This window comes from Mauremys reevesii, unplaced genomic scaffold (genome assembly GCF_016161935.1).
Source record: "Mauremys reevesii isolate NIE-2019 unplaced genomic scaffold, ASM1616193v1 Contig38, whole genome shotgun sequence".
NCBI classification, from domain to species: Eukaryota; Metazoa; Chordata; order Testudines; family Geoemydidae; genus Mauremys; species Mauremys reevesii.
In genome coordinates this window covers 84,568-102,636 of record NW_024100849.1, presented here as the reverse complement: position 1 = coordinate 102,636, position 18,069 = coordinate 84,568, and the positions used below count along the sequence as shown (strand labels likewise).

The window sequence follows — 18,069 nt, the reverse complement described above, 5'->3', positions numbered from 1 at the left end:
CTCGGTATCTGGCACTGGTGCAACCGCTGCTGCAATACCTTGTCAAGTTCTGGTGCCCACAATTCAAGAACAATGTGGATAAATTGGCGAGGGGTCAGAGAAGAGCCATGAGAAGGATGAAAGGATTCAAAAACTGCCTTGTAGTGATAAGAACATAAGAACATAAGAAAGGCCGTACCGGGTCAGGCCAAAGGTCCATCTAGCCCAGTATCTGTCTACCGACAGTAGCCAATGCCAGGTGCCCCTGAGGGAGTGAACCTAACAGGCAATGATCAAGTGATCTCTCTCCTGCCATCCATCTCCATCCTCTGACGAACAGAGGCTAGGGACACCATTCTTACCCACCTGGCTAATAGCCATTTATGGACTTAGCCACCATGAATTTATCCAGTCCCCTTTTAAACATTGTTATAGTCCTAGCCTTCACAACCTCCTCAGGTAAGGAGTTCCACAAGTTGACTGTGCGCTGCGTGAAGAAGAACTTCCTTTTATTTGTTTTAAACCTGCTGCCTATTAATTTCATTTGGTGATCCCTAGTTCTTGTATTATGGGAATAAGTAAATAACTTTTCCTTATCCACTTTCTCAACATCACTCATGATTTTATAGACCTCTATCATGTCCCCCCTTAGTCTTCTCTTTTCCAAACTGAAGAGTCCTAGCCTCTTTAATCTTTCCTCGTATGGGACCCTCTCCAAACCCCTAATCATTTTAGTTGCCCTTTTCTGAACCTTTTCTAGTGCTAGAATATCTTTTTTGAGGTGAGGAGACCACATCTGTACACAGTATTCGAGATGCGGGCGTACCATGGATTTATATAAGGGCAATAATATATTCTCAGCCTTATTTTCTATCCCCTTTTTAATGATTCCTAACATCCTGTTTGCTTTTTTGACCGCCTCTGCACACTGCATGGACATCTTCAGAGAACTATCCACGATGACGCCAAGATCTTTTTCCTAACTCGTTGTAGCTAAATTAGCCCCCATCATGTTGTATGTATAGTTGGGGTTATTTTTTCCAATGTGCATTACTTTACATTTATCCACATGAAATTTCATTTGCCATTTTGTTGCCCAGTCACTTAGTTTTGTGAGATCTTTTTGAAGTTCTTCACAATCTGCTTTGGTCTTAATTATCTTGAGCAGTTTAGTATCATCTGCAAACTTTGCCACCTCACTGTTTACCCCTTTCTCCAGATCATTTATGAATAAATTGAATAGGATTGGTCCGAGGACTGACCCTTGGGGAACACCACTAGTTACCCCTCTCCATTCTGACAATTTACCATTAATTCCTACCCTTTGTTCCCTGTCCTTTAACCAGTTCTCAATCCATGAAAGGACCTTCCCTTTTATCCCATGACAGCTTAATTTACGTAAGAGCCTTTGGTGAGGGACCTTGTCAAAGGCTTTCTGGAAATCTAAATACACTATGTCCACTGGATCCCCCTTGTCCACATGTTTGTTGACCCCTTCAAAGAACTCTAATAGATTAGTAAGACACGATTTCCCTTTACAGAAACCATGTTGACTATTGCTCAACAGTGTATGTTTTTCTATGTGTCTGACAATTTTATTCTTAACTATTGTTTCAACTAATTTGCCCGGTACCGACGTTAGACTTACCGGTCTGTAATTGCCGGGATCACCCCTAAAGCCCTTTTTAAATATTGGCGTTACATTAGCTAACTTCCAGACATTGGGTACTGAAGCCAATTTAAAGGCCAGGTTACAAACCTTAGTTAATAGTTCCGCAACTTCACATTTGAGTTCTTTCAGAACTCTTGGGTGAATGCCATCTGGTCCCGGTGACTTGTTAATGTTGAGTTTATCAATTAATTCCAAAACCTCCTCTAGTGACACTTCAATCTGTGACAGTTCCTCAGATTTGTCACCTACAAAAGCCAGCTCAGGTTTGGGAATCTCCCTAACATCCTCAGCCGTGAAGACTGAAGCAAAGAATCCATTTAGTTTCTCCGCAATGACTTTATCGTCTTTAAGCACTCCTTTTGTATTTTCATCGTCAAGGGGCCCCACTGGTTGTTTAGCTGGCTTCCTGCTTCTGATGTACTTAAAAAACGTTTTGTTATTACCTTTGGAATTTTTGGCTAGTCGTTCTTCAAACTCCTCTTTGGCTTTTCTTATTACACTCTTGCACTTAAGTTGGTAGTGTTTGTGTTCCTTTCTATTTGCCTCACTAGGATTTGACTTCCATCTTTTAAAGGAAGTCTTTTTATCTCTCACTGCTTCTTTTACATGGTTGTTAAGCCACGGTGGCTCTCTTTTAGTTCTTTTACTGTGTTTCTTAATTTGGGGTATACATTGAAGTTGGGCCTCTATTATGGTGTCTTTAAAAAGGGCCCACGCAACTTGCAGGGATTTCACTTTAGTCACTGTACCTTTTAAATTTTGTCTAACTAACCCCCTCATTTTTGTATAGTTCCCCCTTTTGAAATTAAATGCCACAGTATTGGGCAGTTGAGGTGTTCTTCCCACCACAGGGTTGTTGAATGTTATTGTATTATGGTCACTATTTCCAAGCGGTCCTGCTATAGTTACCTCTTGGACCAGCTCCTGCGCTCCACTCAAGATTAAATCTAGAGTTGCCTCTCCCCTTGTGGGTTCCCGTACCAGCTGCTCCATGAAGCAGTCATTTAAAGTATCGAGAAATTTTATCTCTGCATTTCGTCCTGAAGTGAAATGTTCCCAGTCAATATGGGGATAATTGAAATCCCCCACTATTATTGGGTTCTTAATTTTGATAGCCTCTCTAATTTCCCTTAGCATTTCATCATCACTATTACTGTCCTGGTCAGGTGGTCAATAATAGATCCCTAATGTTATATTTTTACTAAAGCATGAAATTTCTATCCATAGTGTGGCAGAGCTCTGATCTTGCTCCTGTGGGTCCTGCGCTTCTAGGCAGTTTATGCTGCCTCAGTGGCTCACTGTGACCCTCCACGTAGCCCTTCTCTCTCTAGGGCCAGGGTTACAGTCTACTGAGCCCTTTTCATCATAGGCTGCAAGGAGGTTGGTGAGAGAACTCCCACAGTCTCTGTTCAGCCTCCTGTCCTGACAGGGACCTGACTTTCCCTTCCAGGAGCTGTTCCTGTAATGGTGGGTTGGGGGGAACCCGGGCCCGCCCTCTACTCCGGGTTCCAGCCCAGGGACCCTAATGGTAGCAGTTGTTGGCAGCCAACCTTTCACTGCCAGAGTTGCTACATTTCCCTGGGCCACTTCCCCACAGCTCTCCTGCTTCTCCCTTCTTCACCCTTACCTTAGGGCTCCTTTAACAATGTTTTAGGTGTCTTCAGTAACCAGCCCTTCAGCCGCACTTCCTCTCCTCTGGCTCCTGGCTTCCCTGCCTGACTGGAATGAGCCCTTTTTATAGTAACAGCAGGGCCTTAATTAGAGTCAGGTGGTCACATTAATTGAATGGCCTCACCTGACTCTTTAGAGGTTAATTAGAGTCAGGTGTTCTCATTAGCCTGGAGGTAATGTTAGCCACTGCTTGCATCCGAAGAAGTGGGTATTCACCCACGAAAGCTCATGCTGCAAAATGTCTGTTAGTCTATAAGGTGCCACAGGATTCTTTGCTGCTTCTACAGAACCAGACTAACACGGATACTTCTCCAAATAGTCACCAAACCAAGAAGAGGGGGTGCCATTTTAGACTGAGTGTTGGTAAGAAGGGAGGATCTCCAGAGAAGAACTGGCTGTAGGGGACAACCTTGGTTTGCGTGATCATGAGCTGATTCAGTTTCAACTAAATGGAAGGATAAACAAAGCTAGGTCTGCAACAAGAGGCCTTCATTTCAAAAGGGGAAACTTTAAAATATTAAGACAATTAACTAGGGGAATGGACTGGGCTGAAGAACTCAAGGATCTGAAAGTGGGGGAGGCTTGGAATTACTTTGAGTCCAAGTTGCAGAAGCTCTCTGAAGCCTGCATCCCAAGCAAAGGGAAAAACTTCCTAGGGAAGGGTTGTGGACCAGGCTGGATGAACAAGTGTCACACAGATGATTAAGAGAAAGCTGAAATCCTACAAGGAATGGAAGATGGGATGGATCAGCAAGGAAAGCCACCTCTTGGAGGTCAGAAAGTCCAGGGATAACATGAACTGCCAACAGAGTTGGGTCTTGAAAAGAAAATTAAAACCAACATCAACGGTTCTATAACCATATAAACACAAAGGAAACAAGGAAGGAAGGAGTGGGACTGCTGAACACGGAGGATGAGGTGGACGTTAAAGATAATCTAGGCATGGCCCAACACCTAAACGAATACTTTGCATCAGATTTTAATAAGGGAAATGAGTTTCGGGGTAGTGGCAGGGTGGCTAATGGAAATGGGGATATGGAAGTAGAAATTACCACCTCTGAGGTGGAAGTCAAACTCGAACGGCTTAATGGGGCCTAACTATGGAGTCCAAATAATCCCCATCTAAGACTATTAAAGGAACTTGCAACTGCAAGCCCAATAGCAAGGATTTTTAATGAATCCATAAATGCGGCGGTTGTGCCCTGTACTGGAGAATTGCTAACATCCTACCTATTTTTGAGAAAGGGAAAAAAGTGACCCAGGAAACTACAGGCCTGTTCGTCTGACCTCAATTTGATGCATGGTTTTAGAACAAATTTGGAAGAAGAAAGTAGTTAGAGACAGAGGTAAACAGTAATTGGGATAAAATACCACATGGTTTTACAAAAGGTAGATGGTGCCAAACCAACCTGCTATCCTTCTTTGAGACGATAAGTGATATTTTAGACAAAGGAAATGCAGTAGATCTCATCTATCTGGATTTCAGTGGCATTTGATACAGTTCCACACGGGGAATTATTAGTCAAATTGGAGGAGATGGGGATTAATGTTGTTAGTCCCTAAGTGCATGACCTTGCATTTGCACTATTGAATTTCATCCCAGCGAGCTCTGCAATGGGCAGATAAAGGGGCAGAACATTTTGCCACATTGTTTCTGGGGATCTTGGTCTCTTGCTCACAACAGAGTCTGCACAGCAGAACCAAGCTCGAAAGGGGCTTTGATTCTCCACTGAGACAATAACATTCTTTTATCCGGGAAATACAGTCACCCGACTCAAAATAGAACCAATTTCCAATCTAATTCCTGGCCCTTTATGGAAACTAGCCCTCCCATGTCCCGAAGGAAAGCAATTACTCCTGCAGCTCTGGGCACGGCCTCAAGAAAGAAGAATTTCCAAGGGATGCAGAAGACTCACTCGGCTGTCAAGACACAGTCATGCTGGCTTTGGATCTGGGCTATTACTTTGAAAAGCAAGGGCCAGGTTCTGTTCTCACACCAGTCTCATTCTATTGTCTTGAGTTACTCCTGTGTATGAGAGACCAGAATCAGACCCCGAGAGTATAAACCCAGCTCAGGATTCTTTTCCCCGTCTAATTGCAGCCTGGCCTGAGCATTGCAGACTTAAGAAGTGTGTCATGACATTGTCCCTTCCAAAAAGTCATGGGGAAGCTTTTAATGGCCTTCTGGCTGTTGGGGCAGGTTCTGAGCAGGTTGGGCATAGCTGTGAGGAGCGTCAGCCCAATTTAGAATATATTTTTTTTCCTTTCAGAAGTGTCTGAAATGGGCAATTCTTTATTTATTAGGCAGTTTTTGGTACCTGTGCTGTCTACTTCACTTGCTGTTCTGTTTTCCTTTCATATGGACACAATAGCAAAAATATGTGAGTATTTTAAAGAACTCCGACCCCCTGTCTGTCATCTCAGAGCTTAGTTAATGCTGAATACTGAGAAGCAATTAACCATTGGAACAACTTACTGAGGAATGTGGTGGATTCTCCATCTCTTGACGTCTTTAAATCAAGATTGGATGGCTTTTTAGAATTCATGCAGTAGCTCAACCACAAGCTATGGGCTCTACGGATGGGTCACTGGGTGACAGTCTCCGGGTGGTGTTATACAGGAGGACAGACTAGATGATCACAATGGTCCCTTCTAGCCCTGGAATCTACATAACACAATTTACTAGTAGCAGCACGACTCACCCAGGGCCAGGCTGACATGGGCAAGTGGTATCTGACTAGAGCTGGTAATGGCTGAAGGTTGTTGACAGCTGGTTGCTGTTCATCATCTTCTGTGGAAAGACTCTTGTGGTCCCGGTAGAGAGGTGCCCCCAAACCACCACCATTATTGGTAGCTTATTGGTTAAGAACTGAGTGGGTCTCAGAGATGGAGCAACCCCATCCCCAGTGAGGAGGGGGGGTGTTGGTAGAGGTCCATCAGCAGAGCTACGTGCTGTAGACATGAATCCTCAGGGCTGTCATCTTTCTCCCAGTAATAAATGCCCTTGGAAATAAATATTCCACAGCTTTGAAGGAAGAGCAGCCTGAGATGCAGAAAAACAACCAATTGGGTCCTTCCAAGGAAGTGACAGTTTGGGGAGGGACGGCTCCTGCTGGGTTGGAAGGGACAGACACGTTTTGTTATGTGGCACAGTGGCACAGGGATAGGAGAATTCAAACAGCTGTTGAAGCCGGTATCCCAGCTGAGCCTGAATTTATCTCCTTGGTGGCCCAAACATATTGTGCGACATACCTTGCTTACCACATACCATTGGACTTTGTAACATATATATATATATCGTTGTGACATCATCACAACATCTGATCAAAAGGTGCAAAAATTAGAAATTCAAGTCAAGTAAATAATTATTTATTCGGTGATTATGAAACAATAACTCCATGATCCAAGGAATTATTCAGTGACAGACCTGGAAAAATACAAATTAAAAGCCAGCCACACTGAGCGGCATAAGGGCAGCTCTCTCTGCTACAGCCAGAAATATCACACCAAGACAAAGCGTCCCTGCAATGCACATCATATGCGGCCCCCCTCAGTGCACAGGGTTCCTCACCAGCAGGTGGCTGGGAAATATTCTAGTTTGGAAATTAAGGCGCTTTCTGAGGTGCTGGGACCTGCATATCACAGCCCAGCCTGTCCATGGGCCTGCTTACAAATCCACCTAGAAGGCTCAGTGCAGTTGGCATCATTCCAAAAATTCCGGTTGATTGGATGGATGTGAACACAGTCTTCTCTGCCTCCAATCCCCTGATCCCAGTTGTCTGGCTGATTCTCCGCCCAGAACCTACAGATCAGAGTGTTAATGTCTCAGTGGAGAACCACAGCCAATTCCTGAGCTCAGTTCTGCTCTGTGGACTCTGTTGTTGGCAGGGGCAGCGGGGGTCAGTCATTAACTTCTCCCTGACCCTGCTTATGGGACCCGCCCACAGCCCCCTGAGGTCACTACACCGACTGCAGCTGGCTCTGGCCATGCCCCCGGCCCCACAGCCTCCCCGTGCCCAGCCTGACCGAGGGGAGAGCGCAGCGCAATCCCAAGGAGAGCGGGAACCTGCCGCTCACTCCAGACTCCCCTGGCTGCACTGAGTCGACTTGGGGCCAGATCCTCAGCTGGTGTAAATCCCTGTGGTTCATTCCAGTCAATGCCGAGTTACCCAGGGGAGGCTCTGGCCCTGGGTCTCAGTGGGCACTGAACACACACTCCGTGTTGAGGCTCCTGCTCTAAGCAAAGGGGCATTAGCAGAAATTCCTGAGAGGATTCACTGCCGTCATGGCAGCGCCCGGGGGCCTCCCTCAGGATCGGTCCCGCTGTGCCGGGTGCTGCATAGACACCAGGGGCTGCACAGACGCTGCCCGAAAGAGCTTGTGACGCAACGTGTAATAAATAATCACTTCTCTCAAGCTTTACTCACCCCCTGCTTGTGTCTGCTCTGTATTCTGTGCCATCCACCCAGCGCCAGCTGCCCTCTGTCTCCCGGTCAGTGAGTCCAATCCAGTGAGCTTCTCCCTTGGTCTCCTTGGAGAGAAACTCCTGCACAACACAGTTTGCAGCATGTCCAGGTCACCCAAGAGAGGCTGCAGGATGCAGCCACAGCTGCCTGGGTTGAACAGATTTTGGGGGAGAGGAAAGGGCGTCTGGTGGTGTGAGCAGGGCACTGGGCGGCGGGAGACGCGGTGTCGTGCCCCCAACGCTGACAGTGACTAGCTGGGAGACCTTGAGGGTGCCCTGGAGCAGCTCTGTGTCTGTGTCTGCATCTGTATCTGCCTGGGGCTAGCAGCAGGGACCTGTCTCAGAACACTCCCCCCACGGCCCCCTCAGAACTGGGCTGCGGCAGGTACTGACGGGCACCTCAGAGTTCACACCAGCCCCCTGCCCTTGCAGGAGGCAAAGCTCAGAGCAGAGAACTGGGTGCAAAGTCTGGCCCTGCCGGAGGGTGGGATTTTCCTCCTCCGAAAGTGCCGCAGAGGCCTGGGGTGAGGGCTGCAGTGGGCACATGGGAGAAAGGATTCTCTGAGAGGTGCATGGCCCCTTGCACACAAGCCTTCCAGATACAGGCTTCTAGATTGTCCAGCAGGAGCTCAGGCCTGGGGAGAGGGATCAAAGGGGTCCTCACTGGGAAAGGCCATTGGGTTTGCAAGAAATGTTACATGGGAAGTAGGGAAAATCAGAAATGAGCCTGACCCCAAATCCCCCTCCCCCGGCACCTCAGACTCTGGGAAGTCCAATCCTGGCTCTGTTCCTCTGCCCCATCTCTACTGATGGGTGAATCCCTTGAGTCAGGTTCCAAGGCTTGGCATCCTCTCCAATGGTTTCCAACCTCAGCTGCCACCTTCTATCTCCTTCTGGCGTGAAACAAGGCACTGACCCATTATCCAAGCCCCTAGGAGCTTCCTGCACTCACCTGTTCTGCCTGGGAGGAGACAGAGGTCAGGTGCGAGTCCTGAGACACACAGAACCGCTCGGCCTCGTCCCACGACTTCCTTTCGTGTGAAAAGTAATAAAAGTTCCCACCGTAAAACCTCCAGCCCCTGGAGAGCTTTGTCAGCACGTCACCTAGGAGCAGAGACTGAGGTGAAACGCCCGGGCTAAAGTCACAGGGACACACGCAGGGAGCTCAGGTTTTCTAGTGCTGCATTTCCCCTGCCCTTCAGCTGCCCTCAGCCCAGGGAGCTTCTGAATCCTGATTCTCCAGCATCACAATAAGTAACTTTTGTGACCACATGATGGATCCCACAGAGCGCTGCAGAAAGCAGACACCACGGGGTCACTCCCCCAGCACTGAAATGCAGCTGCATCTGGGCTGGAGCACGGGCGCTGGTACCAGTGCAGAGCAGCACGGCTGTAATGGGAAAGGGGAGACTCACTGTGCAGCTGAGCTGGGAGGGGGAATTCAGGAGGGGGAATGTAGCTGCCCAAAGTGGAACATCCCCTGGTTCTGCATCAAATATTTTCAGTGATGAAGGTCTCGGGTCATTTCAGGGCCACCCAGAGGATTCAGGGGGCCTGGGGTCTTTGGTGGCGGGAGTCCATTACCGAATTACCGCCGAAGACCCGGAGCAGAAGAAGCCCCACTTCACCCCACCCCACCCCCGGGCGACCCGGGGTCTTTTGCACTTTGGCATCTCCTCCAACACCCCTGCAGGGGGCGCTGGCTCAGGATGGTTCTGAAAGCTACGCCCCATACGCTGAAATCTAAGAAGAGCTGATAGCTGGGTGCTCCCATTAGACTAACGAGGCCTAGGGTGTAATTTAACTCCACACCGATCACCACAGTGTGGGCCCAGGTGCAGCCACCAGTGATTTTTAATGGAAGAGAACTCGCTGCTGGAGAAAGGCGCTGCGCTGTCAGCCTGGGAGCCTGAAATCCTCCGTTCATCCTCAGCACCAGCAGAATCGGCACCAGCCAGCACTGAAGCTAGTACTTACTGCAGCAATCTTGCACTGGGGCTCGTGCTGCACTGACATTTTCCAGCTGGATCTGGATTTCTCTATACGCTGCACTGACGTTACCCAGCTGGGCTTTCAGCATCCGGACTCCTGCCTGTGCTTCATCCAGTAGCTGCAGAGCTAGAAGAAAGTCACAGCGACGTCAGTGGAGATGCAGAACACTTGATTATCAGCACGTGCAGTAGAGCAGCACCTGCAGGGCCCTGTGTGCCAGGCACTGTACAGGAGGGGACAGCAGGGCTGCCCAGAGGATTCCAGGGGCCTGGGGTCTTCAGTGGCGGGGGGGCCCCGCTTAGGCGGTAATTCGGCGGCGGGGGGCCCCTTCCATTCTGGGACCCGCCACTGAAGTGCCCCGAAGACCCGCGGCAGGGGCCTCCTGCCGCCGAAGCGGGACCCGCCGCTGAAGTGCAGCCCGGTCTTTGGCGGTAATTCAGTGGCGGGGGGCCCCCGCCGCGGGTCTTCGAGGCACTTTGGCAGCGGGTCCCAGAACGGAAGGGCCCCAGCCACCGACTACAACCAAAGACCCGGCTGCATTTGGTGGCGGGTCCCACTGGCTGTAATGCCGGCGGGGGTCCTTCCGCCCGGAGTGGAAGGACCCCCCATCGGTGAAGACCAGGGGACTCTCTGGGGCCCAGGCCCTGCAAGAGTTTTCCGGGCCCCCAGAGCGAGTGGAGGACCCTGCTCCAGGGGCCCCAAAAAACTCTCGTGGGGGCCCCGGCAGGACCCGGGGCCTGGGGCAAATTGCCCCTCTTGCCCCTACCTCTGGGCGGCCCTGGAGGACAGTCCCTGTTCTCAACAGCTCACAGTCAAAATAGACGTGAGGTGGGAGAAATAAAGGATGATTTTCCTGCAGGGAACTGAGGTGCAGGAGAGGTGCCCAAGATCACACAGGAAGTTTGCAGCAGAGCTGGGAATTGACCCCAGCTCTCCTGAATTCTAGCCCTGTCCCCCCAATCTCCCCAGCCACCTCTTCCCAATCGCTCCCCCCTTGTGAGCTGTGAGTGGGTCCCCTGCAGCATGGGGCAGAGCTGGGGCTGCAAGAACATCCATGGCCCCGAGCCCTGGCCCTGGGCTCCAGGCCGGGATTTTGAACAGCCCAGCGTTCAGGCGAGTTCTGTGCCGGGGTTTAGTTCAGGCCCATTTTCTGACTGGACGCTGAATAACCTGATCCATGGACGGGTTTGTATGTGCAGCCCTGTGCCAGACAGACAGACAGTTGTGAGACGTGGCCACAAGGGGGCGCTCTGCCTCCAGCAATGGGACTGTGGCAGGTACCCAAATTATTGGAGCTGCACAGGGAGGGCTCCGCGACTGGGGGGCAAATGGAGACCCACGAGTGCAGCTCCACTGACGTCCTGCTTACACCAGGGTCTGAATTCGGCCCCTGTGTGTCTCATGAGCTGCATCCGTCTTTCCCGCCAATGCAACCCTGACAATACAGGGGCCAAGGTGAAAACTATGGAGCGAAGGAAACAACAGTGAAAGGATGGAAAATGGTGACCACTAGGCATCCTGCGCAGGAGCATGGGGCGGATGCAGCCAGCCTGCCACTGCCAGGAAGGGAGCTAGGAGGGAGCCTGGAGCAGCCACCCGTCCCTGGGAACAGAGCCTCCGCTGGCAGAGGAAGGTGCAGAGCAGCAGCTCATTAGACGGGGAGATGGGACCTCCTGGCAGGAAAGTCTATGGAGGGGAGCAGGAGGATGCCAGGCACCCACCATCCCTGTAGGCAGGAGAGTGCTCAGCGTCCAGGCCAAGGGAGGGGAGCTGACCCACCCTGATGCCTAAGACCCTCGTCCTGCGACTTACTGTCCGATCCCTTTGCTGATGCGTCCGAGGCGTCGTCAGGCTGCAGAGAGACTTGGAGCTTCTGCGCCGCTTCTTCAACCGCTTGCAGCTTGCTCTGTGCCCGGAGATCTAGAAATCACACGTCTGCAGGTCAGCGACCGAACCGAACTGCAGCTGGAGACCAGCCGCGCCCAGAGAAGGAACATGCTCCGAGCGCGAGGCTGTTCTCTATGACGTCTTTTATTTTAATCTTGGACAGGTTCCCTCCCGAGGAGGGACACCGGCACAGCCAAGGCCCCGTTCGGGGCTCTCTCCTGGTGTATGTTACACCGTCTTAACGTAGGGTGTCTGCTCCTTGGAGCAGGGAGGTACAAACTCCAGCAGAGCCAACTGAGAGTAAATCTCAGGAACAGACGCCTCGGGAGGTTGTGGAAGCTCTTTCACGGGAGGTTTTCAAAAGGAGGCTGGAGCCGTCTGTCTGGGATGGGTCAGACACAACAAATCCTGCATATTGGCAGGGGTTAGACTAGATGCCCCTGGGGTCCCTTCTCACCCGATGGTTCTGGGATTCTGTGACCTCATTTTCCTGTGTGTTTGTGCAGCACCTAGCGCTATGGAAAGCAGGACCTGGGTGCAGCTTCTGGGCACTATGGCCGGCCAAGTGCCGATCCTGACAGCTCCACTCCTGGTGTGTCTCAGGGGCCTGTCTGCTAACTGGAGGCCCAGACCTTTAGAAGTGTTCAGGCACCAAACTACCAGTGATTTCACTGGAAACCAGGAGCCCAAATGCCTCTGAGGATCTGGGCTTGCAGACTAATGGCCAGCTGCTCAGATGGTGTCAATCTGACTTCAGAGGAGCTACTTCAATTTACACCTGCAGAGCATCTGTCCCTAAAAATCAGCCTTTCACTCCCTTAGCGCTGCAGGGTCAACACAGCGATGCCCCAGGGAGCCAGCTTCTCTTACAGCTTGTGCACCATCAACAGACTTGTGATCTAGCTGCTGCCTGTGGAATCTTTCCCACAATCCATCGTACGCCTCTGGCTCCTTTCACTGCAGTATCTGAGCACCTCACAGTCTTTAATATATTATTTAATGTCGCACGACACCCCTGTGAAGTACGGAAGTCTCCTCTCCCCGTTTTACAGGTGGAGAACTGAGGCAGAGACAGGTCTCATAGGCCTTACAGCCAGAAGGGCCCATCATGATCATAATCTGACCTCCTGCAGGCCACAGAACCTCGCCCACCCACTCCTGTAATAGTCCCATAACCTTTGGCTGAGTTACTGAAATCCTCAAACCATGATCTAAAGACTTCAAGTTACAGAGAATCCACCATTTACACTAGTTCAAACCTGCAAGTGACCCGTGCCCCAGGCTGCAAAATCCTCAGGGTCTCTGCCAATCTGATTTGGGGAAAAATTCCTTCCCGACCCCATTGAAAGGTGGATCAGGACCCTGTTAAATGGGAGACTACAACTGATCATGCTCAAAGGTGAACTGTCAGGGTGGAGGGAGGTTACTCATGAAGTCCCTCGGGGATCACTCTTGGGACAAATCTTATTTAACGTTTTCATTAAAGACCTTGGCACAAAAAGGGGGAGTGCGCTAATGAAATCAAGAGATGACACAGAGTTGAAAGGTATTGCCAGCATGGAGGAGAACCGGAATATCATACGAATAGAGCTGGACGACCTTGAAAACTGGAGTATTAGAAATGGGATGAAATTCAGTAGTGCAAAGTGCAAGGTCATTCACATAGGGATTAACAGCAATATTAATCCCCAACTTCTCCAAATTGACTAATAATTTCCCTTGTGGAACTGTATCAAACGTCACTGAAATCCAGACAGATGAGATCTACTGCATTTCCTGTCTCTAAAAGATGAGTTATCAGTTATCTTCTCAAAGAAAAGGAAGGTTGGTCTGGCACGATCTACCTTTTGTAAAACCATGTCATCTTTTATCCTTATTACCCTGAACCTCTATGCCCCTAATTATTTTCTCCTTCCAAATTTGTTTGAAGACCTAGCATACAATTGGGGTCAAATTAGTCATAGGGTCTGACCCCTGAGTTTATGGATTCATTAAAAATCCTTGCTGGTGGGCTTGCAACTTCACGTGCCAGTTCCTTTAATATTCTTGGATGGAGATTATCCAGGCCCCCCAGTTTGGTCCTATTAAGTTGTTTGAGTTTGACTTCCACCTCAGATGTGGTAATTTCTACTTCCTTATCCTCGTTCCCATTAGCCAGCCTGCCACAAGCCCAAAACTCCCAATTCCCTTTAATAAGATCGGAGGCAAAATATTTGTTTAGGCATTTGCCCATGCCTAGATTATTTTCAATCTCCACACACCCTCCGTGTCGGACAGTCCCTTTGTGTTTATATGGCTATAGAACCCTTTACTGTTGGTTTTAATTCCCTTTGCAAGGTCCAGCTCTGCTTGGCTCTCAGCAGTTCTCACTTTTCCCTGCACCTTCTGACCTCCAAGAGGTGGCTTTTCTTCCTGATCCATCCCATCTTCCATTCCTTGTAGGATTTCTGCTGTCTCCTAATCACCTGTGTGAGACACTTGTTCATCCAGCCTGGTCCGCAACCCTTCCCTAGGAAGGTTTTCCCCTTGCTTGGGATGCAGGCTTCAGAGAGCTTCTGCAACTTGGACTCAAAGTAATTCCAAGCCATTCTCCGGCCTTCCTCCCATTCCTTCTGCATGAAACTCCTCTTGTCTTTTGTTCTCCCTTGCGATCTACTGCAAGTCATCCTCTGTCCTCCCGGGGCTCCGAACTCTGGATATGTACATTGACTCTTCCCCTCTTCTTGTAGGACTAGCTGCTCTTCTCTTCTCCCCGGCCCTCCCACCTTCTGCTACTCCCTGCTGCAGCCTTCTTCACTTTCCAACTCAGCAAACCTGTTCCTGAGCTCTACTTCTCCTTCACTAGCTGGTCTTTTCCTCTGCCCGGTTCTCATCATCACGTTTCCACTGGCCACTTTACTCACCCAGCAGTCTCCCCTCTGCATTCTCCAGTCCAGCTTGGATCTGCCAGTCTTGAGTTTTCCCTTCAGCCTCCTCTCGCCTTCCCTCCATCATCTGCTCGAATCCCCTTCAAAACTCAACCATAGTTTCCACCTGCATCTCCAAACCTCGGCTCTTCTCTTCCATCAGCTCTCTCAGGTGGCGCTTCATACAAACAAGCTCTTTTCAGGTACCTGCACCAGGAACATGTACATCCCGCAGCTTCCACATCCGGTCATCTTCACTGTCTGTTCCATTGCTTGGGTCACTACCACTGCTGCCTCTGTGTCTGTCACACCCTTCCTGCCGAAGCGCCTGCCAAGGAGAAAGGAAACCCCACCGAACACAAAAACAGAACGTCACCCCCCAAAAAAACTCTCCTTACAATCGCGCACGCTAACTTGACCATCGTTAGCATTAGAAGGTTTGTGCTAGTATCAAACCAGTAAGGCAAGATCTCCTTTTGAACTCTCTGGAGTAGGAGATTTATTTGGAGGGACAGACTGGAAACGTGGTCGATATTCTGCTGAAATGTGGAGGTGTCCCCCCAACCCTCCCAGTCGAGCCAGCTGGCCTGTATGGAAGCTGGCAAACGTTGGGCTTGGAGCTGCAGCTGAACTTACATAGAAGTGTCACAGCAAGGAGGGACGTGGCCAGGGCCAGACCCAGGAGGAGAAGGACAGGAATGACGATGCCCTGCGCCCTGTGCCGCCAAGGGACCGATGTCTTGAGAGAATTTCCTTGAAGGAGAAGAAGAAACGTATCCATGGAAAGTTACAGCTCAAATGCCACTGACTGAGGAAACTCCACCCCCCAAATCCAATACCTGCTCAGCCTCCTAGTCCCTGACTGTGGTTAACAGCAACAGCGGAATGAGGCCAAATAAGGTCAGAACCGACCAGAACTCGAATGTGAAAAGCGACCCTCCCTAAATCAGGAGTGACTCTAGTGCCAGGCAGGCGTCCTGTGAGAGAGATCTGGGAGCAGGATTTCCCCCCTGCCTAAGCATTTCTTGAGAGGGAAGTTTAGGGGTTGTGCAGTCCATGCCCAAAGGAGTATTTTTAAGTGAGAAAAGGAACCTGAAACAACTTATGAAATATGAACTCAACGAGGCAGTGAAATGAGGGGAAATGATTCTTTGCAGGAGAAAAGTGGGGCTGACAGCAGCAGTGTGCTCAGAAGGGCCTTTCTACAGCATCCCTGTCTGATAACCCATCCCCAGGATGTTGGGCTCCTCCCCGCAAGGCAACCAAGGGGCGAATCACAGGGCAAAGCCAGAAGACTGTGTCTCCCCTGCACATTAAAGGGAGAAGACTAGAGCTGCATTCGAGCCAGGATCTATGTGTGGACAGAAGTCAGTGTGCTCGGTGTGCTCTGGATTTGGTCTCCCCAAGGTGAACGGCAGCTGCTTGGAGACGCAAGACTGTCAGATTCTCCTCTCCCTGATAGTCTCAGCCTGCTGCACCCCCTCCCTGTCTGATCTGGGCCTCAGCCATTAGCTCGCGCCGCTCCCCCATGGGGTGTGGGTCCTGGAACCAGCAGACAACACTCAGATGCCCAGATAATCCCCTTACATTGCAGAAGTGGCTTCTCTCAGACTAACCAAAGGGTGACACTAATGTACTGAGTTTACAGTTCTCAGCCTTTCCTGAAACAGATTCTGGGAGGAGCTTCTCTGTCACCCAGCACAGGCTACATTCCCCTTGTGTTTTCCTTTGTCGCTGCAGAGAGCCTAGCTGAGCTCGGTGCGGAGCTGCAGCTGCCTACGGCCACACCCTCCACTTCTGTCAGCCCCGTCTCCCTGCCTGTCTCCTGACCCTTCCTGGGCGTCTTTCATGTGTTCAAATCCAGAACAGCTGCCACACGGCATCTGGATTGCACTGAAACCAAAGGGGATAAACAACCCCCGGAGCAGGCCCTTGTTGAGCTGATACCTGCACAACGAAACATAAGAACATAAGAACGGCCAGACTGGGTCAGACCAAAGGTCCATCCAGCCCAGTGTCCTGTCTGCCGACAGTGGTCAGTGCCAGGTGCCCCAGAGGGAATGAACAGAACAGGGAATCATCAAGTGATCCAGCCCCTGTCGCCCATTCCCAGCTTCTGGCAAACAGAGGTTAGGGACACCATCCCTGCCCATCCTGGCTAATAGCCATTGATGGACCTGTCCTCCATGAGCTTGTCTAGGTCTTTTTTGAACCCAGCTAGAACCCCTGGGAGAGGCTGATGGTGGCAGTGAGCTGGGGAGGGGGAGCCTGGCTGGCTTTTATGGCCAGCCCATGGCACTGCGCTGCCCGGCAGGAGGCTGGGATGCTGGGCAGGGACTCCCATCTCTCCCCCTGTGCCCTTCTCCCGCTGGGGACTGGCAGGGGAGAGAACGCACTGGGAAGCACTGACCGAGCACCCTCGCCCACTGCCCGTGGTGCTGTCTGGCCAGCACAAGGCTGAGCTCTGGGTTCATGGTCAGTGGAGCAAGCGGTCGCTGCCCAGGACGCTCTGCAGAGACCACAAAGCCAAGGAGAGGCCAGCGGGAGTCCAGGGTCCGGTGCAGCCTCTTGTGTTTACCTTTGGGCTGGGGAGCAGCTTCCGTCATTGGCATGTTCTCATAGATATTGTCCCTGGCCATTGTCCTGCCTTCGCGCTGAGCCGAGCACCTGATGACTGACCTGTGGGTCCTTTCTGCAGCCTGCTGGGTTAGAGCCTCCCTCTGACAGCAGCCCTGGCCCAGAAATAGAAATGGGAAGTGATGCCGGGTGGTGAGAGCCACCCTGTCGCCAGCTGGGCCATGTGTGGTCAGCGCTAGTGGTGGAAGCGAGAGTTCAGCCAATGGGCTAGAGCTGGGTCCAGCGTGGGCAGCCTCCGGGAAATGGGCCCAGGGTCAGACGCCAAATGGCAGAGCCAGGGTGGGGGGCACAGAGGCAGAGCCCGGGATCAGTACCAGCGAGACAGACGCCCAAGCCAGAAGTGGGGGGCCAAGCAGTGAGTGAGGCAGGGGCAGGGCTGGGCATCAAACCGGACGTCTGAAGCCGACGGGGAGCAGGGGCTGGAGCAGAGCAGGAGCAGGGCCTGGCAGCCGGCCGGAGCAGGGACTGGACGAAGAGGAAGCACAGCTGCAGCAGCAAGATCCACATTGAGCAGCCACTGATCTCAGCTGGGTGCCAGGCTTCTAAGCAGGCTGGTGAGAGTCGGCCAGCAGCTGTCCCCGCCGGTCTGGTCCCTGACAAGACCTGGCAATAGGGACTCCCGGTTTCTATTCCTTGCTCTGCTCCTGACTCACTGGGAGACCATGGGCAAGTTACCTGACCTGTCTGTGCCTCAGTTTCCCCCCCCATTTACCATTGTAAGGAAATAGGTGGGGGAATCGGGGGGACCAGGGCTTTGGTAAGGGCCTACAAAGCCTTTCAGCTCAAGGCAGATGGGTAAAAGCCAGCCAAAGTTGCCACGTCTCACGAGATAAATATGCGACCCTGCCCTTCAAAAACAA

At 51.1% G+C, this 18,069-nt stretch overlaps 1 protein-coding gene across 1 annotated transcript in view; it reads right to left on the bottom strand.

Moving 5' to 3' along the window:
* LOC120393931 (C-type lectin domain family 4 member F-like) overlaps positions 1-17,214 on the bottom strand; it is a 36,998-nt gene extending 19,784 nt beyond the window's left edge. Inside the window, exons 1-3 of the mRNA XM_039518390.1 lie at positions 17,151-17,214; positions 15,209-15,325; positions 11,592-11,699 (exon numbers count right to left, since the gene is read on the bottom strand). Of these exons, the coding sequence (XP_039374324.1) occupies positions 11,592-11,699; positions 15,209-15,325; positions 17,151-17,211 (286 nt within the window). The 5' untranslated portion in view covers positions 17,212-17,214. The remainder of the gene's footprint in view (positions 1-11,591; positions 11,700-15,208; positions 15,326-17,150) is intronic.
* Positions 17,215-18,069: the final 855 nt, after the last annotated feature.